The 26,706-nt window shown below is 40.0% G+C and overlaps 1 protein-coding gene across 4 annotated transcripts in view; it reads right to left on the bottom strand.

Annotated features, from left to right (window-relative positions):
• Positions 1-26,494, bottom strand: part of CHCHD3 (coiled-coil-helix-coiled-coil-helix domain containing 3) — a 155,804-nt gene extending 129,310 nt beyond the window's left edge. For all 4 annotated transcript variants that reach the window (XM_072340570.1, XM_072340546.1, XM_072340555.1 and 1 more), the window contains exons 1-3: positions 26,333-26,494; positions 24,060-24,144; positions 442-526 (exon numbers count right to left, since the gene is read on the bottom strand). In XM_072340570.1, the coding sequence (XP_072196671.1) occupies positions 442-526; positions 24,060-24,144; positions 26,333-26,413 (251 nt within the window). In that variant the 5' untranslated portion in view covers positions 26,414-26,494. The remainder of the gene's footprint in view (positions 1-441; positions 527-24,059; positions 24,145-26,332) is intronic.
• Between the last annotated feature and the right edge of the window lie 212 nt (positions 26,495-26,706).

The raw sequence follows: 26,706 nt of genomic DNA, 5'->3' as shown, positions 1-26,706 counted from the left end.
CCTAAGACATTAAGTATTAAAGCAGTTGAAAACATTCTGGGGCACAGAGAAATCTAGAATTCATAGAAATAACAAGAACTACCATTCCTACTGCTGTTTAAAATGTACCTTTTGATCAACCAGAAGACTTAAAACACAGGGGTTATAATAAGTAACCCACCTGTATGATGCTTCCTATTGCTATCTCTCCACCGTGCTTTTTTAGAATCAAGACAAGGAAGGCTCATTTTAAAAGACAAAAGAATTCGGGTAAAAAAGACAGTGTCAGCTGATTTGCTGTTTTTATCCTATATTTAATATCAAAATTGGTTATATTGCCCAAAGGTCTTACCTACTATTTGTCTCGAAGACACAAAATGTAACTGTTTATAATAAATAGATAAATAGCAATAATAAAAGCATAAGTATGTTTGTTTCAAATACTGTTATTAACAAACAAACCTTCTCTTTTGAGCTTCAGAGTCTCTCCTGGCTCGTTCTAATGCCAATTCTTCTGCTATTCTTTTCTTTAGTTCTTCGTCATTAACTACAATTAAAAGAAAATTAAACAAAGCGTTAACAGAACACAATATATTCCTAATTACAGAAGCAACTGCATAATACGTTATTTTATTTTTTCTATAAAGCAAAGTGCTTCCTTGTGATTTAACTGCCTTTCAAATTTTAATGTACAACGCTAGAGAGCCATTAAAAATTATACTTATTAAACAACTTTTCAATTAACAGCATCTTCTGAAAATTATGAAAAAGTAAGCAGTTAAATTAATGATGATATAGTTAAATTAAGGACATTTTTCTTAAAAAAAAATATGCTGTTATAAAGTAAAATCAGGGCAAACATCTGAGTTTTAAGTAGTAAAGGCAAACATGCTTTTTACTGGTATGAAACAGGGCAATAAATTCCTATGTAATTAAGTGTTTTTATACACATATTTTTCCCCAACAACAGAGCATTTATAACATCTTAAGTGCTAATCAAGGATCATGAAGCCCCAACCCCACTGCTGCAGTCAGGGCCACCAACCTCCACATTTAATACCAGCCCAGGCTACCCAGGGCCCCATCCAACCTGGCCTCGAACACCTGCAGGGGCAGGGCACCCACAACCTCACTTCATTGTGCTTTGATCACAGAACCACAAAGGTTGGATAAATCCACTATGATCATCCAGTCTGTCAGCTCGTCCTCACCATGCCCACTAAACTACATCCATCCCTCAGTGCCGCGTTTACACGTTTCTTGAACAGCTCCACAGACAGCGACTCCACCACCTCCCTGGGCGGCCTGTTTCAATGCATCACCACTCTTCCTGAGAAGAAACTTTTCCTAATATCCTACCTGAATTGATGTTCAAGTGCTCGGTCATTCAAGCTACTGATGCTACTCAATACAAACAATCTACGCATCCACGAGCAACCATAGACATCAGAAAGTTTGCATTTACTTCCTTCAACCAACGCTGTAGCAATTAAACATGTTTCAGAAGTCACCCAGAGGAAAAGTTGTCTCAGTCAAAACACAAACCAACCACGCGTTTGTTCATTTTTGAGATAGTTCCGTACATTTTTCTCTATACAAAGGCAAATTGACACAAGCATAGCAGGAGTAGAACAAATCAAATACAGGTAGCTTGTAAGAATGAGTTTTCAGAAAGTGTATTAGCTTCGTAACCACAAGTTGCACCAACTCTGATAGAACAGCTGTTAATTCTGCAGACAATGTTGATCTACAGCAGTAATTAAGAGTGACCCCTCCTATACATAAAGATATTAAAAGTAACTCTACAGTACTTCTATATTCCAGTATAGGCATCAGGAAAGTTTCCTTACTCATATGAAGCAGCTGGCTCAAATTCCATTCTCTGGACCCACAGAGCAACGAAACATGTATTCTCACTCCAAAACCCAAGATACAGGTGTTCAATTCAAGGTGGTACAACATCCTCAGCAACAGAAACAAAAGCACTAGCTTAAGATGCTGTAAGACAACAACTGTATTTTAAGGCAGGAATCAACTGGAAGTTAACATTTATGAAGCAGTCCCCCTACAGGTTGTGTTTGCAATAAGTGTTTATGCATAGAGACAGCACTCAACAATTGTCAGCAGTCAGAAACTAGTGGAGATACAGGGGCAAAGGAGAATGAGACATCTGCCTTTCAGGTAATGTTAGGGTTTGGATTCTTTGGAATACATTTCACAGTCTAAAGCAGATGTTCACAATAACGAGTTTTATGAGTGAATGAAGCAGATTCACTGACTCTATGGGAATCTTGGGCAACTAATTCAGTTACAAGCACCCTAAGTAAAGCAGTAGAAATTGAAAGCCATTCTGCCAGACACAGCAAAAGTTTACTTAGATGATGGAGCTGCAATAGGAAAGGATGAGGGGACACTTGTGAGCCTGAATCTGTGATTCTCTAAAGTGAGTTTCCATAAAATTCACTCTGAAATCAAACTATTATATATGAAAATCCGGAGGTAAATAAATATATATATACACACATACATGTATATATATATATATATATATATACACACACACATATATATATATATACACATATATTTTATATAATAAATATATCAAATAATATTAATTTATAATTATTAATATTAATAATTATTAATTATTAATAATTAATTATTAAATAATAATTAATTAATTTATTTATTAAATAATGAATATATATTTTAAATATATATTTAAAATAGATTACTACTACTACAAACCCTGAAAGAAAAGCAAATGCCCATCTTATTGGGACCATCTCTACTGACTGCCATCACTATTGCCTAATCTGAGGCTATATAAGTTTATGCTCATAACCTCTGTTTGAGAGCTGTTTGAGCTGTTGCACCACACCTGTACATTCCCAAACAAGGATCAGATAGAATACTCACCTACAGAGACAAAAAAAAGTTAGCCAAATATCAGGCAATCACAAGGATGCTGGTTTCATACTGAGGCGCACATTAATCTCCCCCGCACCCCAGTAAGCATCACAAGCCAAAATGAAAGCTGCTAAGGTTCTGCGTTTGTACACTTAGAAATGATTAAGCTGTCATAAAAGCAAAGAATTTATTTCAGATCACAGCTACCTTATTCACAGAACAATCTGAACACTCACAATCAAGTGTTTCTTACTGCAGTTTTGCTCAACTCAGATACCTCAATATTTCACATTCTTTTAATATTGCACCTGAGAATACAGGATATGTTGTATAAGAACGTTGCTCACCAGCAGTTATATCATGAGTTTCATTGCTCTGGTGTACAAAAACAAATACAGGAACTTTAACAGACCATAAAACAGTCTTTAAAGCCATAATAAGAAGAGATTCAGCCATCAGCCAATAAAGACATTTGACCTCAACAATCAATTAGGTTGCCCATCGATCTGCCAAATCCTAATAGGGAATAAAAGCGGAGCCATAGATCACTCAATAGAATTATTGTAAGGTATAATTAGGTAGCTCCCCAATGGGAAGTTTATGATGTTTCAGTAAAAAAATTGCAGTTTTATAAGTAGGAGAGATTTGTTCTGGAGGAAGAAGCTTTTAGAAAGGAAAAAAAAAAAGTGAATTTATTACAAGGAGAGATGAGGAAAAATAAAATGGAACTGTTCTAGGTAAAAACAATACCATTTCCTGCAATGGGAATCTCTGCTCAGATTAACTATAGGATGTTCAAACCAGACAGCTGACAAGCTAGTAGATAATATTACAATGTGGTAGACGTAAGTCTGTAAAAATAAGCATAATCAGGACACAATAAGCATACAATAGCTGCCAAAAATTACTTAGCTATCCCCATCCCTTTAGTATCTCAAGTTCGTCAGGACACTGTAATCAGTGTCAAATTCGTTTTTAAGTGCATCTCAGAGAAGAGAAACTTGGAAGATTTTCAGACAACTATATTTAGGAAGGTCACGCTTAACCTTAGTGCTTCCTTATTCTCCTACAAGAGCGTAAAACGCAGCTCTACCTTTCACCAAGTCTGAATGTGCTAATGCACAGTTCACATCACAAAACAATTCAGATAGATGGTCAGTAATGGGAACTATACTCTGAAAGCCATACCCAGAAATAACTCTGTCCTTTTAGCATGCAAGTTGTGGATGCTGATAGGTGTCTGATAAGCTGTATTCTCTCTGGGATAATGGAAATCAAGTACCACCAGCCGCACTGCCAATAGGCTCATTACCCTGCTCAGCTCTAGCAGCAGGTTGCACTGTGCTGACAGACTGACCAACCTGCTCCATGTAACATCACCACAGATGTGAACACTGGTGTACGATAAGAGTTAAAACAAAGAGCTATTGCCTGGAGAGGTCTTTGCCATTCGGATGCCTTTAGGATGAAGGAACCTGAGCTCTGACATCTGGCCACCTCCTCTTTTGAAATGCTTTCATCTAATAGTAAGTCACAAATGTACGATGCATTTCCTCCCCTTCACACACAGAATTTAACTTGAAGGTAAGCAAAGGTAAGTTCACCAATTTTTAAACAAGCCATGTCTATGTACTTCAGTCACACACCAAACACATGCATTTGGTACATTCAGCTTCTTTAGCATTCAAAACAAAGACTTGAGAGATCTGAAGATACTATAAACTGTGGCCAATATCTATCTAATGGCTAAAACCAATGGCCATGTCCAACAGAAAGGAGAGAAAAGTTCCAAATGCACCTCCATCTTGGAATACTCAAAAGCCACTCACCAGCACCGTGGGCCCAAAGCCAAGAACTTTACAACAAGCAAAAATGTTGAGAAGGCAACAGCAACCATAACTCTAAGTCTACCATAGACAGCGTGTTACTACTATATCCTGCTGTGATAGGATAAATGGAAGTCATGTATTTGGACAATATTTTCCTCCATTTGCTTTGTCCTTTCAAATCAAAAGATCTTCGTAACTATTTCTTTTGCTTAAAGCTGTTTTATAGAAAAAAAGAAAATACTCAAGATAGTGGAATATTGCAAGAAGGCAGCATCCAAAGCTGCAAACAACGCACACGAGTTAAAGCAGATACTTGCAGCTTGGAAGAGGTTAGATGGGGAAATGACAAATGTGATGCAGAGAAATTAATCAAATAACCTCTAGATTGCAGAGTTAGGAGTCTGCCTGTTAGTCTTGGGATTTCAAAAAAAATCATTAATGGAAACAGCATTTACCATCAGGCACCTTAACTAAATCCTCTTGAGAGGGCAGGTGCATTAAGTTATTAAGAGACACTTAGGCTTGATACAAACATGTTTTAGAGAATGCTTAGGAAAACAATATTGAGAGCCTGAATTTGCAAAATAAATTTTAAAAAAGGAAAATAACCAGATCTATTATCTTTTTCATTCAGCTTTGCTAACAACACAAAGATGGTCAGTGAACAAGCCAAAGGCCTCTGTTATAATGTCTCTTTTCAACACAACCCTTGACTTATCTAAACTTACAGAAACATCAGGGCATTGCGTTCCCATTAGATTTAGTTGAAATAAAGATAAAATACTCAGAAGTTACCAGAGGACAATGGGCAGACACATGGCACTACCATACAGCCCTTTTCTATTGGAAAAGCAGCAGCTGCTTCTGCTATGGCAGGGAGATTGGACTAGGTGATCCTTCAAGGTCCCTGAGTGCATTAAGGACAAGCATTAACCACCTCACCTGGGACAACACACCCTAGGGCTGGCTTCCACCCCATTATCTGCCTCAAGAGCTGGCAGGGCAACCACGGCTTTGTAGACGTTAAAGTTAATGAAGATGTCACAAGGAAGATTCCTAACAGCACACTAACAGCCATAAATATTGAATCAGAAAGCACAGTGGCAATCTGATGGATTCATGACATCAAGCTATGAGCTTATAAATAAGTTATGAGCCTTTTGCAATTAAAACGTTTTCCCACCCATCCTCCAATCAAATCTGTAACCATACAGAGATAATATGCATATACTCTCAAATTATTCTTTCCACTTAATAAGTATTCCCGTTTTGACCGCATCTAAATTCCATACATCACACAAAAAAAACATCAATATCAACAGCAGCTGTCTAAGTAGGACAGCAGAGACAAAGTATTTAATCTGTGAATCCATTTCTAACCAGGAGAAATCTAAATAAGGAACACGCACTTGAGCAGCATACAATAACTTCCAGCAGACCGGGCTGAAATAAGTGTTTATATTATTTCTTACTCATTTAATCAAAACATTGTAGCCTTCCTTTACTGGCATTCTCAATGTTAACTCAAGTGACTGACTAACCAGGGACACTAAATTCATCTCATTCCCAAGACAGGCTACATGAGATCCAGGTTAAGGAGGAATGGTGAATCAGTGCAAGGCAGCTTCATTCACACCTCCGTATGCAACTGTGTGTACACAAAAGCTTCAGCTCAGGGCCATCAATCTCTTGGGGACATAAAGTTCACTGGTAGAATTATATATTTTAGTTTGCTTTGCCTATCAATAACACTGTCAAGAAAATCTTACCCCAGCTTCCTACAAACATAAGTTCTGAAGGAAGTCATAAATATTCATCGCACACTGAATAGAAAGATTTTTGGTTTTAAAACCAGTATTTATGATTTCCATGACGATTTAGGCAGCAGCAAATATATTTTGTGTGCTAAACTTTGGTGGAATGACAACATTTAAAGGAAAAAAGATAGTATTTTTGTGAGAGCCTGGGTTTGCTGATAGCAAACGAGGTTACAAGAGGTAACACGTAACTGTTGTAAACAGTGCAATGGTCTTCCTACCATACAACATTATTTTAAAGAACAATATACTTAAGTATAAACTCTGTTCTCGGACTCACACAAATTTAGCTACCAACACATACAGCGGCTCTTCCATTTCAATTCAGAATTACAGCCACTTCCAGCAATCAGGGATTCAGTACAAACACAGAGTGCGCCTCCAAGGACAGGATTTTGTATTAACTGCTAAATATTGCTAATGTGCAGTGATACCTAAGCAAGCTCATAGGATAATTAAATACAAAAAAACAATGCAATTAAGTGTGCATAATTTAAAAATTATTTAATATTTTAGTTTCCAAAGGCGCTCTTGCATATATTACAGTATCTATTTTACAATGTAAATGTGGATATCAATCAATTTACACTCATTTAAATTAGCAATAAGCTGGTACATGATCTAGAAATAACGAAGCAAAGCTAGTTATACTGTATTTGGAACATCTTCTTCTCAGTATTCCATTACTGTAACTTCAGCAGTAAATCTCAATAGTGAATCAATGTGGATTTAAGAAGGGTGGTCTGGAAAAACAGGAGAGAGCTTTGCTTTATATTTCTTTCAATCGGTTTCTATCTGTTTGTGTTTACCAGATCTATTTACCAGTAACTCATTCCCGAGATTCATTCCCATTGGCTGAGCTCTTCTACTACACGATTTTGTGTTGGTGCAATTCTTCCATCAGACGTTATGATTACTCACAAAAAAAAGAACCAAAACACCAAGACATACATATGTATGTGTGGGTGTGCATGGAAAAATAACTTCAATGCAGTGTAAAGAAACCTCAAAAGATCTGGAAGGGGATGTTTCATAGAACCCTAGAATGGTTTGGGTTGAAAGGGATCCTATAGATCATCAAGTTCCAACTCCCTGCTGTAGGTAGGGACACTTCCCTCCAGACCAGGTTGCTCACAGCTCCATCCAACCTGGCCTTGAATGATGCTTGTGCTTAGAATTTTCTTCTCACTTAAATTTATTTGCAGGAAAAAAAAAATCATTATGACAAAAGATTTCCTGTCTTTGAGAACTTAAATTACACAGAACAGGTGGACAGAGACAGGGAAATACTGCAAGAAAAGAAACATGAAATATGGAGTATGCATCTAGAAACACCCAAGAGCTAATACAATAAATTACTTATCACCACTAAGACTTAAAAAAAGGCAGTTAAAAATTAGTTACAAGCGTGTGTTTTCACTAAGAATTCATGCTTTGTCGGTTACAATAAATCTTCATGTAGTGATATAAATTCAAGTCATTATCTTTACAAAGTTGTGAATCTTTTCAACCAAGTTTCCTTAATAACCCACACTGCCCATTTGCCTCTCCACAAACACCCCAATTGGTTTCATCAGCTATTTAGCCATAAGACAGTTTGTCGTTCTTTTCATTTAACATATATTTCTGTACATATTAAGTACAATAGAATGACATACCTTTATGAGACTATCACTAGCAGCACATCCTTAGATTTCAAGCAACAGGTGACTTGCTATTTCAGCTGTCTGCACTGGTATTTCCTACTATACATCAGCTGCAAGTGTTTTGTTGCTGTATACAATGGATAAAAGCATCAGGTTCCCATAACTCACCATTTAAAATATAAACAAACACGTTGCAGATGATGACAGGAAGGATTTTATCAGACTGCCTTCAATTGGATTAAACATAGAGTGCTCTTTCAAGATAATTTAAGCTGTCTGGTTTCTGATCTTCATGGCTCATAACTTTACTGTAAAGTTATTTTATCTGACCATATGGGGAATTTACTGGTACTTCTATTTTCTTGGAGAAAAAAAATAAGAATCACATCTAACTCTGTATACAAAGAACAATGTGAAATCTGAAAAGATCTGCTTCATTTTTAATAAACTGCAGTGTTTTCTGAATATGTATTTCATAGAGTCATAGAATGGTTTGGGCTGGAAGGGACCTTTCAGACCATCTAGTTCCAACCCCCTGCTATAGACAGGGACACCTCCCACCAGACCAGGCTGCTCACAGCTCCATCCAGCCTGGTCTTGAATGCTTCCAGGGAGGGGGCATCCACAGCCTCTCTGGGCAACTGGTTCCAGTGTCTCACCACCCTCACAGTAAAGCATTTCTTTCCAGTATCTGGTCTAAATCTACCCTCCTCCGGTTTGAAGCCACTTCCCCACATCCTGTAGGTACCTGCCCTTATAAGAAGTCCCTCCCCAGCTTTCCTGTAGGTCCCCTTCAGGTACTAGAATACCACTAAATACCACTTCAACACCACTAAATTTGCAATGGAGACCATAATTTTTGTTAACACAGATACTAAACTTGATGATTATTGCTTAAAGCTAAGTAATATCACAGAAACTTATATAAAAACAATCCTGTTTCACAGAAGTAATAAGATGGAATCAAGTGAACGATACAGAAGCTGTAGTAGTCAGCCTCATCTGAGTTCTTACTTGGACAAGTTGAGGAAAAATAAAACACCTAAAACTATGTTATTTTATCACATGTATTTCAATCAACATCTCCTACCCCTACATGGGACAGCACGATATCAGGTATAACTACGTGTAACAGTTGAGTAAAAGGACATAAACTAAAACAGCTCTCTAGTTTAACATTTAGAAGTCACCACTATCTGCAAGGAATTATAACTACTCTTGCTCAGGCCAGCATTCCAGAATAGGACTGTCTGTACTGCCAAGGCTACATAAATAGCACATTTTCATGTTCCATCTACTACCATTGTCTTTAAAGATCCTCCATCTGTGATTGTACACTATCAGTGGCACTGAAAAGTCAATTTTAGCCAATTCCAGCTCTGGATTGCAGTAGCTTTCAACAGGAATAAGATTCACAAAGTCATTCATCACTCAGATAGAAAGCCCTCTGTTGAGAATAATTTCACATAGCTTTCCAGTGGTGGGAACACCAGCTCACAGTAGCTCTTGCCATTGGATTTTATTGTCGAATGCCTATGTGCCAACTATCTGAGTGGCAGAGGAGCCCCTGCTTTTACATATATGTGGATTAAAGCATAGGAAACAAGTACTGCTGCTAAACAATGTAAGTAAAGACTTAATGAGGGACTGAATGGGATGAGCATGAGTACGTAATGGGATAACGACAGACTAATGCTGTTTTCTATTGCTGTGTATCTCATGCACAGCACAAGGGTCTGTACATATTAAGGAACCACTGTTTTTTTCCTCTTCAAATAAATGTCTTGAAATATATAAATCTATATTCATCTAACTTTCCAACCTAAACTGATTTTTGGTGTGTTTTCCATTCACATCCACGTATCGATAACTTCAAATGATCTTAGCGTGCTCCGTCATAGAGTCACTCCTTCTCTAGCAGCCACAAAGAGATTCAAAACAAAACCAAACTGATCAATCAGGAAAAAGAGGGCAAACAAACACAATGAAAGATAACCGCAGATTGATATCTGATGGTGGATATGGCTTCGTGATGATGATGCTGCTTCAGCTTTCTGACATTCAACCCTTTCACTATTTCCACAGTTTGCTGCTTATTCACAGCTCCCAGTGCCAAAGGAAACTCTCTCTGGTTTGCAAAATTAACAACCAGCAGTATTTTCCTTTGCACTCAATCAATGATAACCCGGCTTCTTGTGGATTTAGGCCCTACTTCTCTGATAAACACCATAACCCTGTTCTCTTTCAGGGCACTGTACTATGCCTATAGCTGGCCCAGAGCTTTACACACAGTATCTCTGTATCAGCTCATCAGCTGCACAGTACATTACAGAAGCATTTTGCCTACCTGTCCTGTAGTAGGGCACAAACCACAGGTCTCCCAGTCTCCTGAGGGGGTCACTTATAGTAACACCATAAAACTGGTTCCAAAGGACTATCCCATACCAACACCATCACTCATTGATGCCTGTGCCCATGACTAACTTGTAACTGCTCTGCTCCTTAAAGCTAACAAAGCAAGTTTAAGAATCACTCATTTTATTAAGAGCAGAGTAACTGCTTATTTGTCCCATCCTGCAGCTATGTTCGAAGAATGGCATCTTTCTGCACCTAGTTCATTCCAGATACCAGATTTCAGATGTGTGCAGCAGCCAGGCACCAGGAAGCACACACAGAGCAATATCAGATCCCAAAACCTCACGTGGCACATTGACTGCCCTAATGAATCTCCCCCTTCCTATTTACCCAAGCTCTCCCAAATCCCCCAGCTCGCTCATACACGGGCTTTTCTGCAGCCTTCCAACACTCCAGGACTTCCCTGGCTCTTCTGTCTGATATGCATCAGGAAGCCTCCATGCCTCATAACACTCCAAGTTTTTCCACACAGGGGCAGACATCAGAGAACACTGCAGCATTCACGGTCAAAATACAGTAAGGCAGAACACGCTGTCTGTAGGAAACAGCAGTGGTTATTTTTCATTCAGCAAACCTGTTCAACAGTATGAAAGCAGTCTATAATACATAATGCTGATCAGTAATCTTATCGGGAAACGTTGTGGTTGAACCATTTGTCACCAAATGACTTCTAAATTCCCAGGAAGCATGTAAATAAATCCATCACTCTTTAGAAAATCTCTCTGAGAAGTTTGGATGAAACCGGTTAACAGCTTTGAAAATTATTGTGGGAAAGAGAGGAGATAAAACCAAGTTATATGAAAGGCCTTAAGGCAAACACAGTGAAGGAGAGGGGGGGGGGGGAACACACAGAGAAAGTAGGTCGTTACCTACAAAGGTTAATGAAAGGATAAAGAGGAAAAAAGAAAGTGTTTTACCCAAAGATAACACTCATCAATACACCTGCTGATCCCGTTAACGTGATTTCTCAGTGGTTGGAGTTGTGTACAAATATAAAGCAAGATGCCAAACTTCTATCTCGCACATTTAAAGCAATTTAACAACTCATCCCTAAGTTTTAAAGAGTATAAAATAAAAATCCAGTAGAAGCCAGTATTCAGAAGAAGAACTATAACCACGTCAAATCGTGATCTTAGCCAATGAGATGGGCTCTGAATCGGTGTACAAAGTCTGAAAGCAATCACTTCACTTAAAATTAGATACAAAGGGAAGCCTGCAGTGATAAATAAGTGGATCTTTAACAGCTGTTGTGGTGCTCTCACACCTAATCTCCAATTGATTCATTCAAGTTACAATAACAGACTGATAACATTGATGTTTTCTATCAGTGCAGAGAAAACAAGTCATTCCAGAGTTTATTTATTCAGCTCAGATGAAAACTACAGAGCACTCAGTCTCATTGCCAGGATGTTGAGACTAGAATCAGATGACAGCCAGAATATACAAAGAATCTAAATCCATACCTAAAGTAAAAGAGCATTTAATCAGCGTTTGTTAGCAGGTCTTGTCAATCAGAATCACTGACTTACATAGTGTAGAACGTCAAAGCACTTTGGCTATGGAGGGTGCTAGGGTTGTACAAAGGAGCAAGGATTCATCTCTGCTGAGGAAAACGGAAGAGAACTACAAAACACTGTAATGTGTCTTATAAAGCCAGTTTTGCTGAAGCCAGTACATTTATCATCAAGTACTACAGAACTGTTAATCTTGAAGTGTGGGAACTGAAACAGTCTCAATCCAGCACTTAGCTGCTTGTAATAATAAATGAAAACTACGCACAAAACTATGACACTCGCAATCATTTCTGAACGGTGAGAACAGTTATAAGTGAAAATATATTAGAATGGTTTGAGCTGGAAGGGACCTTTCAGATCATCTGGTTCCAACCCCCCACTATAGGCAGGGACACCTCCTACCAGACCAGGCTGCTCACAGCTCCATCCAGCCTGGCCTGGAATGCTTCCAGGGAGGGGGCATCCACAGCTTCCCTGGGCAACTTGTTCCAGTGTCTCACCACCCTCACAGTAAAGCATTTCTTCCCAGTATCTGGTCTAAATCTACCCTCCTCCAGTTTAAAGCCATTGCCCCTCCTCCTGCCACAACATGCCTGTATTAAAGTCTCTCCTTCCTGTAGGTCCCCTTCAGGTACTGGAAGGCCACACTGAAATGTTTTAAGTTGTTGTGACCATAATCTACTTGTTATTAAAAAATGTGCTAATGAGATACTTGAACAAAAACATCTTTTCAAAATGACTGATCTTTAAATTGATGCACCAGTCCTCCTCACTGACAGCTTTTTAACAGGGCTGTTTGTCCTAACGTAAAAGAATAATTTGATTGTCAGCAGAGATGCATCCCATTAATTCAAGAATGCATGAGGTTCATTTTTCCCTTCCATTAAAACACTCTGTCCCCTCTTCTGCAAACAACAGAGCAGAATAAAAGTAAACTGGGCATAGCCATAATAGTCAGTTGGACAAAACTTAGTTGACAGAGACACGAGGCACCATCCAGGGCTCCTCCTCCAAAAACCATTTCCTTTAGGTGCCCAATTGAGGTCACTCTTAAATAATAATCGTTGCCTTTTTAATTCTTTCAGCCAATTTCTGCACAGATTGCTTTTCCTACTTAGACTGCAGAACACTCAGTGTCATCTCTGCCTGTTGAGAACTGTCATAGACTCATAGAATCACCAAGGTTGGAAAAAGACCTAAAAGATCATCCAGTCCAACCGTTGACCCATTACCAATAGCTCCCACTAAACCATGTCCCTCAACACAACATCCAGTTGTTCCTTGAACACCCCCAGGGTGGGTGACTCCACCACCTCCCTGGGCAGTCCATTCCAGAGCCCGACCACCCTTTCTTAAAAGTAATATTTCCAAATGTCACTAAGTATCATCGGGGATAATTGAGTCCTTAAATGGAGCTATTGCTTCTTACATAGGCCAAAAAAAATAATAGTAATTATTATTAAAAATTAAAAACCCCAATGCTTCACCCATACTAAATGGCTACCTTAGACTTGATGCTTACTTTACAGGTGACATCAAACAGTTAGAAAGCTAAAAATGAGAATCCAATTAATTGACTTCATGGAAAACCACCAGAAAATAAAACAATACACCGATGTTAAAACAGAGGGAAGATTTAGGTTGGATATCAAGGGGAAGTACTTTACAGAGAGAGTGGTGAGGAGCTGGAAGAGGCTGCCCCGAGAGGCTGCAGATGCCCCAGCCATCCCTGGAGGTGTTGGATGGGGCCCTGGGCAGCCTGGTCTGGTATTAAATGGGCAGGCTGGTGGGCCTGCATGCAGCAGGGGGGTTGGACCTTCATGATCTTTGAGGTCCCTTCCAACCCAAGCTATTCTGTGATTTTATGATGAAGGAATATTCTTCATCTGTTTCCTAGTTTTAATACAACAGTAGCAATACCTGAAAACTGCAATTTCCAGTCTGGTGTTCCTCAGAACTTCAGGAATAGATCTGAACATCAGCTCAAGGAATTCGGTATAATGCAAACATGCAAAAGTCTCAGGAAAAAAAATGAAACTGCAGCAGTAAATGAAACTGCCAACAGCTCCCCCGAGGTAGGAGAAATGTCTCTAAGTGGTTACCTCCTGTTTAACTAAAAAAAACAAGTAGTAGAAAGCTTTCAGAAAAAAAACAACCAAAAACCACTATACAATATATTTAACTTGTCTGATCTGACAAGTGATGAAGAGGTTTAGTAACACTCGGCTGCAGCTGGAAGATGAAAGAATAAAACAAAGCTTCTCTTTTCATCTTAATGTGATAAACCATACCTCTGAAGTATTCTTTAATATCACATCGAAGATCTCCTGTATATAAAGCATGATGGAAAGAAAAGCAGCATGATCTATTAAAACCACCAAGTCTTATTATTTACACAGGATAAGGAGACCTCTGAGTAACATTACACCTAACAAGTGGCATTTTTAAACAAGATAAAAAAAAAATGCACTCAGAACCCACACCCCCGTTCATGCGATTTACAATGATTTCTTACCAGTTCATCGAAGACTTGGTTAAGAAATATTTTGAAGCATTCTTCCCTTATAACAGTTCCCCGCTTATTTTCGTTTTATTGACAGCTGTAGTCAGTGGAGAACTGGGCAAGAAAATATTTTCCTATAAAACTGGAGAGGATGCAGAATGACAATTCCTTTGCATAGAGCTATCAGGACAAGGGCTGGTAAAAGCGAAGTATTCTAATTTACTTCTCAGCTTTACTCCATTAAAACTATCAATATTTTTGATTTTGTTCTTTAAGATAGCAGAACTATTCAAGCCGCTCCAAATGACTTTTACTCTAACAATCCTTTCAATTACACACCCTTTTATCTTAGCCAGCTATCTGGTCTTTCTGACCTCTAATCCCAGGAAAGGTCCCTGAAGGACAAAGGAGAAATAGCTGGGTTTTGTTCTGGTGCCTCGACACAGCACGGACTGGAGAAGTCAAAGGCTGAAATTTCACGGGAAATATTAAATTGTTCAGAGCACTTCTACTATGGGTAATCTCCAGCACATTCAACTCTCAGTACGAACCAAGTATTTCAGCACATGTGAACTGTGATTTCTGTCTCTTCCCCAAGATTGCCTTATAAACACGTGATGGATTCTGGCAGCGCTTTCACCAAGTTCAGCCTAAGACTCTGTTCAAAGGCCTAAATCTTTGTCAGGAGTTCGCTCTCAAACAATTCAGTGCTCAGCACGAGTAAAAGGCAATAGCACCAATTCCATGCATAAATGCATAACCATTTACACACTACAACTCATCACTGCATTCCATTTTGTACACATTTCATGGAGCCCTTTGCAATCTCTTTTTCCCAGGTTAGGTCTTTGTGAGATAGTTTCACTGGTTCTTTTAATCCAGCTTGTTGTAGCACCACAAATTAATATGAGACTCACATGCCACAACAAACAGCTGATTTTCATAGAATGGCCTGGATTGAAAAGGACCACAATGATCATCCAGTTTCAACCCCCCCCCCCTCCTACATGCAGGGTCGCCAACCACCAGACCAGGCTGCCCAGAGCCACATCCAGCCTGGCCTTGAATGCCTCCAGAGTACTAGAGTACTAGAAAACTGTGTTGTACCACGCACAAATCTTGTGCTTTTAACATTAAAAAGCAGACAGTTCCAACCTAGAAGCCATTTCCAAGCAAATTCTTCGGCTATGCTTTTTGCACTACCTATGACAAAATTGCTTTATGCGTGCACTGCACAACTCCTCACAAAGATTTTGTTGGAGCAAACGCCTGCACTCGGTAAACCCTAATAGAGCACAGGGCAGCCTTAAGCAGAATAGCATGAAATTTAATTTTGACAAATCCACTTGAGACCAAAAAAAAAAAACAACCCAAAAAGCACACAGTGTGCAGTACACAAGAATTACCCGTTTCAAAGAATATATGGAAACAAGAAAAAAAATGACACTTTTAAATGAGTGCCAATTGAAAGCTAAATTCTGCCTATCTGCTAAAAGCCACAAAACACAGAAAACCATTTGTAACAGGAAAAGCTATAAAAGAAGCTGGCTGCCATCAAATGAATCCACTTTGGTCCAAGACCTACGTTTTTATGCATACAGGTAGGGAAGGACCTGAAATAAACCACTTTAAGGAGAAAGTTCATTTGGAATAGCAATAGTTCTTTATAAGTCGTAAAATTAGAGCCTCTAATTACATCAGATGCCCATCTAATACTTGACAAGATCCACGTGGTAGATTTGCATTCTCACTCTGACCTGCACATAGAAGAAGAAAAAAAAACCAACTCAGTGCCCTAAGCTCTCAAAAATTCAATTCCTGCACTTGCAGAACAGCTGAAAGCTCCAGAATTGGCTTTTTTAGCTCCTTTTGCGACGCTGAACAACAACAAATAAAGCAAGAGCAGAAGGAGAGAAGCAGGGGGAGCGATTACTCCAATTCCAGCCTTAAATGCCTCCCACACATGGACCATTTTTTCATACTAAGTTCAACACGATCATTACATTACAATGAGACAAAGAGAGAAATACACAGAGACATCTCCTGCATTTGGCCCTTCCAATTGCAAAATCATACAGGTCAAATTAGCGCTGTGCCAAACTCTGAGGTAATAATGCAGATGCCATTCTTGGAGCATATTTAAGTGTACGTATATCACACAGCCCACTACAGAGGTGAATAAGGTTTTTCAGGGGCTAACCAGGTTTTGGGGGTATATTGGTTAAAGAAAAAAGCAGTGAATCATTCCTTGAATAGCACATTACTTCTTTATTAGGGATAAAAATCTAGCCTATGAAAACGTAAGGGCTATTTCAAGATGATTATTATGAGCAGCAACACAAACTACCTTACAGAAAACAATCCCAACCATTTTTTTGGACTATTACACAGTGAGTTAAGTGTTCTTCTGAGAAAACACTGACAAAGTTAATACCTGGAAAAGTAAGGACCGTTGTACTGAATGTAGCAATTATAACATCTCTAGCACTCAATGATACCATTCCAAGAATTTCCACATAATATTTTCATATACAAACCTCTGCTACAAATCATCTCAAGTTCAGCTTTTCCCTTTACTGATGGCATAGTCCCCAGAGCTGAAATGCACAAGACTTGGTGCTCTCCCCACAGCCCAGACTGCTCAAGCCATGTCCATACTCTGCAGCTCCAGCAACAGCATCTTTGTGCTCATTCTTTCCCACTGTTGTTTGCACTTAAAACACCAGCGGTGAAGTTGCTTAAGAAGCTCCTTCAGAGAAAGAAACCCTTATATTTGACATGATTTGCAAAGCTGCTTCAAAAGCTGGACCAAAGCCTTAAAATACATGATATTAGCTTGAGAAATTTCAACAACTCCTGCTTACAAAGACCGTTGCAGCCCAGGATGCATCAGCACTCAAAATTCAATTGAAGTGGTCATCACAGCTGCGCCTTTAGGCTGCCATCTCAGAGACAGTATTTCAGTGAAGAATCAGAACGTGTTTAAATTTGACAAACATTGGGCACATAGTGCAACAGAGCGCTCCCAGTACCATAGAATAATAGCATCATTATGGTTGAAAAAGAACTCTAAGATCATCTGGTCCAACCATCCACCTACCATCAATACTGCCCACTAAATCATGTTCCTTAGTGCCAAATCTCCATGTTTCTTGAACACCCCCAGGACACTGACTCCATCACTTCCCTGGGCAGCCTGTTCCAATGCCTAATCACTCCTCCTGAGAAGAAGTTCTTCTTAGTAACCCTGTGGAACCCCCGATCCTCATTATGACCCTTCTTATAGATGAGTATCACAGGTCTGTACATACGGACTCTTGCATTCTAGCCATTTCTCCCATTCAACTGAGTAACCTTTGCACATTCAACAAGCCCAGTCTTTCAAACAATTAAATGAGGATTTTCCCCTGCTCTGTAACTTGCTCATCACATCTACCCAACTCTTTGCATCATTTCTGATGCAGCTAATGCTATACTTTCACAACTCGGAATGAACTAAGCCCTCCCACAGCTTTCATCTTCCAATTACTATGGGTGAAAACCAAACCAGAAGCACAGGTTGCATTAATTAGTCGTTTATCCTTGTCATTTTAGTACTATTTTACAAGGACATATCCAGCCATCTGAAAGCATTCACAGAACACCTTGTATGTCACACCGACAGCGAGAACTTAAATTTATGCAATACTTACTTCATCTCCCATGTGTAATTCCACATTCCCCATACTCCCGCAATCCAGTGACATGAATGTCAGGCTCAGCTAAAGATTTGCTGTTAGAGTGACAGCACTAAAAGTTAGGCATCTTTAGCAGTCGAGTGAGTTACAAGACGTTTCACCTTTTGATAATAAAATACTTCCATCAATAGCGAACCTTTAACCCAAAGAATATCAATATACATCACCGAAAATAATGTTATCTCTAAGAAACTCGGTGACAACTAAGTGGCAATATAAAAGCATGAGTGAGCACTACAGCATCACGTCCAAGAACACCCAAGATAGTTTGCTTAACTTTAAATCAAGCACCAAAAAAATACATAACCTGAGCAGACAATAGCCTGGGAGTGAGAAGCAATGATGATCAGACGAAGCTACGTGTTCTATATCACATCCCTTGTAAGGGGCAGAAGGATGTGCCTTAATAAGCCTGCAGAATGTTGTTTGAGTTATCACAGAATTGTAAATTCTTACTATATATTCTTGTCACGATAGCATGATTAGAGGCTTCCAGATTGGGGGTTCTCAGAAACCTCTCTAAACTCGGTGAAAAAAGGAAAGTCACTAGGAAAAATCAGCATAAAACCACAAATGTGGTGGTTTCTGTAAGATGCAAATCTGGGCCATCCTGGCTACTCGTGGTCCATAGTTTAACTCTGTTTGTTGCCTGGTGATTCCTACCCAATTGATTTTACATCTAAAAACTACTAAAGAATACCCAGAGCTGTAAATAGAGCAGGGCAGAGTAAGTATTAGCAAATGGAGAGACCAGGCTTTCTTGATTATTGCTAAAGGAAGAATTAGTGACAGTGGCTGAAAGAAACAGCCAGAGATGTACAGGTATCTCATAGTAAGACCAACAACAAAGCATCAAAGATAACTTGCTTTTTCTCCTCAAGTTGTTTACTTTCTTTTCTAGAAATAAGAGTCAATGTTACACAATAACATCACAGAAATGTCAATTTACTTAATCTTCCACTTTACGTGGGAAAAAAAAGTATTATTGCAACAAAAAATAGATGGAAATAGCAAATACATTAAAGGGCACAGAACTAAGGATTTATTTGCAGAGAATTCTTGCTTAACTTGCATAAATTTAGCAAAACTCTGTAAACTTTCAGATACACACAAACCACGTAAATGGGAAAAAGTCACGAGCTGCACAGCACAGCCTCCTAAAATATCTGTCATCAGAAAATGCAGTTTTATTCTCTTCATCCAGCATCTGAATCCCTCACCATCAGCAGGAGTAATGAGAATTCATACATCCTGTCATTCTTAAACACTGAAATAAGATTTTCCTAAATGCTGGACCAAGAATAAGGGTACCAGCTCCAGTGTAAAACCTCCATCCCCAGCACTTCAGCACAGGTCTCACAGTACTTCAATAAGCTATGGGAAAGACGCTACTATGTCTCCCAAATCTTACTTTTCTGCAAGCTGAAGAAGCCAAGCTTCCTCTCCTCATAGGGAAGACATTTCAGCAGCTGATCATTACTGACGTCAAGCCAGCTGATCAGTGCCTTGTACTGATGGGTCTAAAACTGCATGCAGTAATCTAGATGTGATCAGAAAAGTGCTGTTGAGAAGAGGAAAACCCGTTCCCTTGCCATACTAGATTAGCTTCTGTTTGTACAGCCCAGGATGCTGTTAGCTTACTCCGGCTCCTGGACACAGAGCTAACTCATATGCAATATGCTGCCTTCCAGCATCCAGTTCCTTTTTAGCAGAGCTGTTTCCTAGAGGGCATCCCCAGCCTGCACTGTAGCAACTTATTGCTTCTTACCTGGTGCAGGACTTCACGTTTATCCTTGTTACGTTTCATGAGGCTCCTGTTGGCTCACTCCTCCAGCCTGCCTAGGTTCCTCTGGATGGCAGCCCTGCCCTTGAGCATATTGACAGTGCCAATCTAACTGGAGTCATCTGCATTGAGGAATATGCGCTCCACCTTTATACGTGTTCTGGAAGATTAGATCTGTTATATGAGACAAACTCCAGCAGTAGATCATTTCTTACCAGCCTCCAGGCAGGGGAGATCCATTTACCACAACTTGCTGACCCTGACCAAAGTTTTTCAATCCAGCTTGTCTTTTGGCCATCCATACTCTAACATCCTAATATGGATGCAGTAATATTGTAAGAGCACTGAAAGTCTTGCCAAAGTAAGTAAGTGACACTTACTGTCCTTAATTCATAGACAGATCCCATCATAGTCAATCTCTGCTTCTGCCTCCTGCTGAAGCTCCTCCTAAGGTCTGTCATGAGTTCCCCATTTAATGAGACCACTCTCAGGATAGATCTATTAATTCCCTTGAGGATGGACTGCTCTTGCACTAGGGTTGCCCTTAAAGATCTGACAGCTTTCCTGAATTCACTCCTCAGAGCTGCCTCCCATGGGATCCTACTAACAAGCCTGAGGAAGCTGAAGTTGGCTCTCCTAAAGTATAGCTCAATTTCAGTCGCATCTTCAACTAGAACCTAATTCTTCAACCACATATTCCTGTCCATCCCAGCAACACTTTTATGTGTTTCTGACTGAACTGAGATACCACGGGCTCCAGAAACTTCACCAAAAGCTACACACACCAACACAACAGAGCACACAACGAAAAGATGTCATTTCACACAAGCAAACAAGGTTGTGAAATACATTTTTCTCCACAGGAAGCATTCCAAATCTAATCCAACATCTGAGGAGGCATCAACAGTTCCAGCCTTATTACACATCCGGACAACACAAAGCACTGAGTGACACAGGTCCTTTACTGTCTTTTCATAAGGACAGTAAGGTAACAACAGCAAACATGCAGTTAAAAATAAATAAAACAATCTTCTGCATCCACAGTGTAATTTGCTTCTTCTGTAATAACAACCAAAAAGAAAGTTGCAGAAACTTGATAATGCAATCACTTCTTTTTCTTTTAACTCACTCATAAGAGACCACTAACTTCCCAGATATCCACTATACTAAAACAAATTAAACCATTCCCTTTGTCTGTTCCAACTGAAGCTTTAGGTATAATGAATCCAAATAAATAAATAAAAGCGCTCTCATCTGACCAAATTACTTTTCATCAATATTGCTTTAGGAATTACAGACGTACTTTAAAGATTTTACTCTTGTTAAATATTTTAGTGCATTCAATACTACTCAACGGTCATAAAATGATCCGAGCAAGCAGGGATGTTTTAAGACGCAGTATTTAGATGTCAGGTTTCATTGTAAATGTATGCAATTTCATTTTCTAACCCGAAACTGAAGTCAATAAATACATCATATACCAGCAAGCAGCAAGATACACACTTATACACATAATCCAATCAATTATTCCTCAACCAAAAGCTATCAAAGACTTGAGTTAAGGATTGTTTCTATTGTCTACATAAATCAGAAATTCTAGAGGGAGAAACAAGTGTTGTTTATCTAGAATACATCGTGATATAAATGTAGGCTAAGAAACTGCCAAGTTCTGAAGTCAGCCAGCTGGGAATGCAGAAGTCTTCAAACAACACCAATCTTTAATAACTCTCTTCAAAAGCCATGAGAGATCCACCCAGATGGAAAAACAAGTCACTCTAACTAGATTCATACGCAAGAGAGGAGGAGCCAATGGGATACACGTCTCATCATCAGCACCAGAGGGCTTAACGAAGAAACCAACACGAAGCACAACTGCATCACAGCAGAAGGAACATCTCTAGATTTGGGATCCAGTCTCCAAAGCCAGAGTAGTTCAATACTAAGTCATCAGAGCGCTGGCTTTGATATGAGTGTCCTTCTTGTAATGACACCTTATCAGACAAGCGCAGACCCTGACAAGTTAAGACATAGTTAGAAAATAAATAGCTTGACTGTTCTTACAGCATCAAAGAAATTCAATAGTTTGTAATTCTTCATCAAAAATCATTCAGTGACAGAGGAACAGACGATATGGCAACATGCACTTAAGTATAATTTAATCTTCTTAAATACAAATCACTTGAGCAACAGAGGTATAACCTTGATTATCCCGTGTAAATACAAGCACTTCACCTAAATTACTAGCTCTTAAAGCAAAAATACAAGTAACATCTCCCAAGCCTGCAAAGGGTTGAGTGATTCATTAAGCCTTTCAATAAAGGGAAAAAAAAAAAGCATGATTTCCAACACACACAAAGAGAAACAGAAGACCAAGCAATGTGTAAAGTATGAATTAGTAAAGACTTTCAGAGTCATTCCAGCCTTCATCTCTGCAACCACATCCCAAAAATCCCACTTTCTTTTTCACGAGGCTATTTCCATAACTCCCATTTGAGGATAAAAAGCAATGGGTATCACAAGGAAAGCAGCTAGGATGCACAAATACTATTTCACATAAATCATTTGCTTAGAATAAATTCTCCACCGCAGTAAAACACATCAACATCATCATATGGATGCTATTCAAACAAAAGAAGATGGACAACCTGGCAGCTCAGGCACAAAACTACAGCCCTATTCCATCCAAACCTTACTTAGGCAAGCTCCAAATTCTAAGTAATTCTATTGAGCAATCTACATTTCAGCAGCCAGGTGACAACTTGAGCCTTTTTCAGTACTGATATCTCATCATTCTTCAGTATGTCACAATTCCACCACTTACAAAGCTGAAAAATAACCTCTAGAGCAGCAACATTTGGAAGCACCATTATTTATAAAGCATTCTGGGGGGGGTTCACCTGAAGCCCATAGGCTGTGACACCTGAACTCTTCATCCTGGTATTCCTGGAGGGCAGTTAGTTTCATCCTCAAGTAATCTTTTCAAATAAAATACACAAATTATCTCCCAAAATACCTTTCTGCTGACCACAGAGAGAACCCAGCTACAATAAAGCCACCTACTCCATAAATAACTACAGTTAAGCAATAGAAAACCAACTTTCTATGCTTAAGCTGAAAGAAAGATGACACTCATTCAAGTCTTGCTGCAAGGTCCATCTCTGACACACTTCTTATCAGGAGGTGAGACTTGGGGGTTTTGCTTTTTAAATAGCAAGGCAGAAGGCCCCTTAGGAGTACTGATATCACAAATACTTCTAGAGAACTGGTAAGAAGCCTTCCCTGAACCTTAAAGGTTCCTCACAGTCAGCAAACATAAATCACAAGCTCCAATTCTCTGCCACTCATTTTCATTTTCATGTTCACTGTGCTGAACTATTTTAAATTAGACTACATGCAACTGAGCAGACCTCAATAATGAAATAAAAATGTTAGGAAAGCCATCATTTTCAGACAGCAATCTGTACAAACTGTACACAACTCATTTTCGCTCTTCCACGATAGGGAAATAACATGTCATTCTTTTATCATTTGCTTAAGTATATTTCAACCACAACTCGCTATAAAGGAAACTCAGTGTTGATTAAATACAAAGGAGTTTTCACTTCAGAACTCAATGCATACTTCAGTATATGGGGTTTTTTTCAGTTAAAAAAATAATTTATAAAAGAGCCTTTAACAACAGATAATAACTTAGGAAACCAAGTCCATAGAACAGTTATGTTTTAGATTTTATTGTCAGAAGAAAATGAAGAGTAATCTAACTCACCGAAGAGCCCATCAAACTGCTGCTCTCTTCGAAAGGAAAAAATGTTAGATGTCAGACAGAAATCAGATCAACGAAATGGCAATGAGTTCATTACGATAATCTGAATGACATATTCCATTCATTTTCCCCCACTAATACCTAGAAAATAAATGCATACCTGCACCAGGTGGTCGGCGCTGAGACTGCGGTCTTCCACTGGGTGAAGAAGGTTCCTTCATACGATCAATGACACTATCAGACAGCTGAAAAACATAACCACCAGTCAGACTGCATCTCCTCCTTCATCTCCACTACTCCCAGCCCCACAAAAATGAAATAAAAACTTATTTAAAAACATAGGATAGAGCTTCAAAATAAGACACGAGAACAAAAATGCTATCAACAGTATAAAATAAACTATTTAAACCATCTCTGCCCTCCTTTGTGGGGCGGACGCTTCTCTGTGAGTACAAAGACTGAACATTTTGCTTCTCACAGAACACAAGAAAGTGGTACAATCAAATAGAGGACACGCCACCATCCCTCAGCACATTGTTACTTCTATTAAATCAGCCTTCTTGACTTTCTCTGCTATTAGATGATGGTCAAACACCATGCTGTGCAGTTGCAGAGCACCTTGCCCAGCAGGAACTTCATTCTAATAGAGCTCCCAATGCACTGGAGCAACAGCAATCATAGCAAGGACTGACACCCACAGAGTTCAGTCTTCTGCTGACATGTGCACACCCAAAAGCACTGTCACAAATTACACAGAATCAAACAGAGAGTAGTGCCCAGTATCATATCTACTGTAACCCAAGGCAGAACACAAGGGCTGCCCTGGAAGTAATGCCTGTTGGTCCACAGCATCAAAGGTGGATGTTGGTGGTATGGCAGTATATGTTGAACCCTCTCCTCCAATATCCATTTCATTTTGTTGCTGTGCAACAGAGACAGAAGAGGGACAGTCTGATAAAGTGGCATCTGACACAGGAATGTGTGGAACTGAAGAGAAGTTTTGAGAAGTTTTGCTACAATTTGAGCTCTAACATACAAATGAAAAGGTAAAATTCCTCCATCGTAAGATTTCTTGCCTTAATATCAAATCTCTCATCTAAAATTGACACAACAATTAGTCTTAGGTACATAAACAGACCCACTTAGAGATACCCCACTGATTAATGAATCTCTATCTCCCTATCACCAGTGATATCATTCAGTTTTTGTTGCCAGTATTTCAAATTCCAGGATACTTTAAAGAAGTTTCATAGGCTACTACACAGAGAATTCAACAGCACTTCCTAGTTACTCTGGTGTAACTTAACAGGCAACAGCATGCCACAAATTGGAAAAGAACATGAATGCTTCTGTAGAGTGAACTGAAAACTGGATATACAGAACCACGGAATCACAAAACGGATTGGGTTGGATGGGATTTCAAAGTTCATTGAGCTCCAACCCCCCCCTGCCATAGGCAGGGTTGCCACCTGCCCAATTAGGCTGCCCAAGGCCCCTTCCAGCCTGACATTCAACATCTCCAGAGATGGAGCATCCACAACTTCCCCAGGGAGCCTCTGCCAGCACCTCAATATCTTCTCAGTGGAAAATTCCCCCCGTGACATCTACTCTGAATCTCCCCTCCTTTAGTTTTAAATCATTCCCCTTTGTCCTATCACTATCTGTGTAAAAAGTTGATTTCCCTCTTGTTCATAAACTCCTTTTAAATATTAGAAGGCTGCAATGAAGCGTTCCCCCATTCCCAGAGTCCCAATGAGGTGTTCCCAGGCTGAACAAGCCCAGCTCCTTCAGCGTGTTGTGTCTTCACAGGAAAGGTGCTCCAACCCCCTGATCATCCTTGTGCCCTTTTCTGAACCCACTCCAACAGTTCCACGTCTTTTCTGTAATGGGGGCCCTGACACAGTTCTCCAAACGAGGCCTCACGTGAGCAGAGCACACAGTGACATTCACCTCCCTCCCTGCTGCCATCTCTCTGTTGATGCAGCTTAGGATACTGTTGGCTTTCTGGGCTATAAGTGCATGCTGCTGGCTCACATGGCTTGTAAGGGAACGTGGGAACACGAGCAGCTCTGAGACGTGGAGGTCAGAGAAGGCACAGAACAAGTCCTTCCAGTCACACATGTCTGTTAGAACAGTATTGCCTCTGCCCTTGGAGACCAGGCCGAGGGGCCAGCTGCACTGTCACAGCAAGCTTCTTACCAAAGAAGAAAGCGAGAGCAAGACCTGAGGATAATAAGGGAAGAAAATGGGTAAAACTCAAGAAGAAAAGGGAAGAGGAGACAGACGCCGGCAGCATAGTGACACTAAATAGGGAGAAAGATAAGTCAGACGCAAGGGTAGCGCCGGCCAGGCCAGGCCCCACGTGTCCCTCAGAGAACGGATTAGAATCTGTCCCGGTAAAGACACCCAGGCCCGGGGGAGCCCCGCTCTCACCCTCACTCCCTTCACCACCGTGATGTTCTCATTCTCGTCTGCCTCGAAGGTGACGCGCCGAGTGCTGCCGCTGGCGCCCATCTTCACCCGGCTCCACCAGGCCGCGGCCAGGGACAGCCCCAAGGAGACTCTCTGCGCCCGCTGCCAGCGCGCCTTTCAACAACGTCGCCTCTCATTGGGCCGTCTCTCGCCTCATCCCGCCCTCCTCGCCTAGAAAGCTTCTTTCTATTGGCTGCGTGGACGTAGCCATGGAAACCGCGCACACCCGGAAAACTTTTCCAGTTCAAACTTCCCGAGGGAGGGGGGGGCAGACTACAACTCCCAGAATCCTTAGCGCGGAGAGGCGGGGGTGGAGCGCGGTGCTCCCGCGCGTG

The sequence above is a fragment of the Excalfactoria chinensis genome, chromosome 1 (genome assembly GCF_039878825.1).
Source record: "Excalfactoria chinensis isolate bCotChi1 chromosome 1, bCotChi1.hap2, whole genome shotgun sequence".
NCBI lineage: Eukaryota > Metazoa > Chordata > Aves > Galliformes > Phasianidae > Excalfactoria > Excalfactoria chinensis.
The sequence above is the reverse complement of the archived record's forward strand: the minus strand, read 5'-3'. Positions and strand labels throughout refer to the sequence as shown.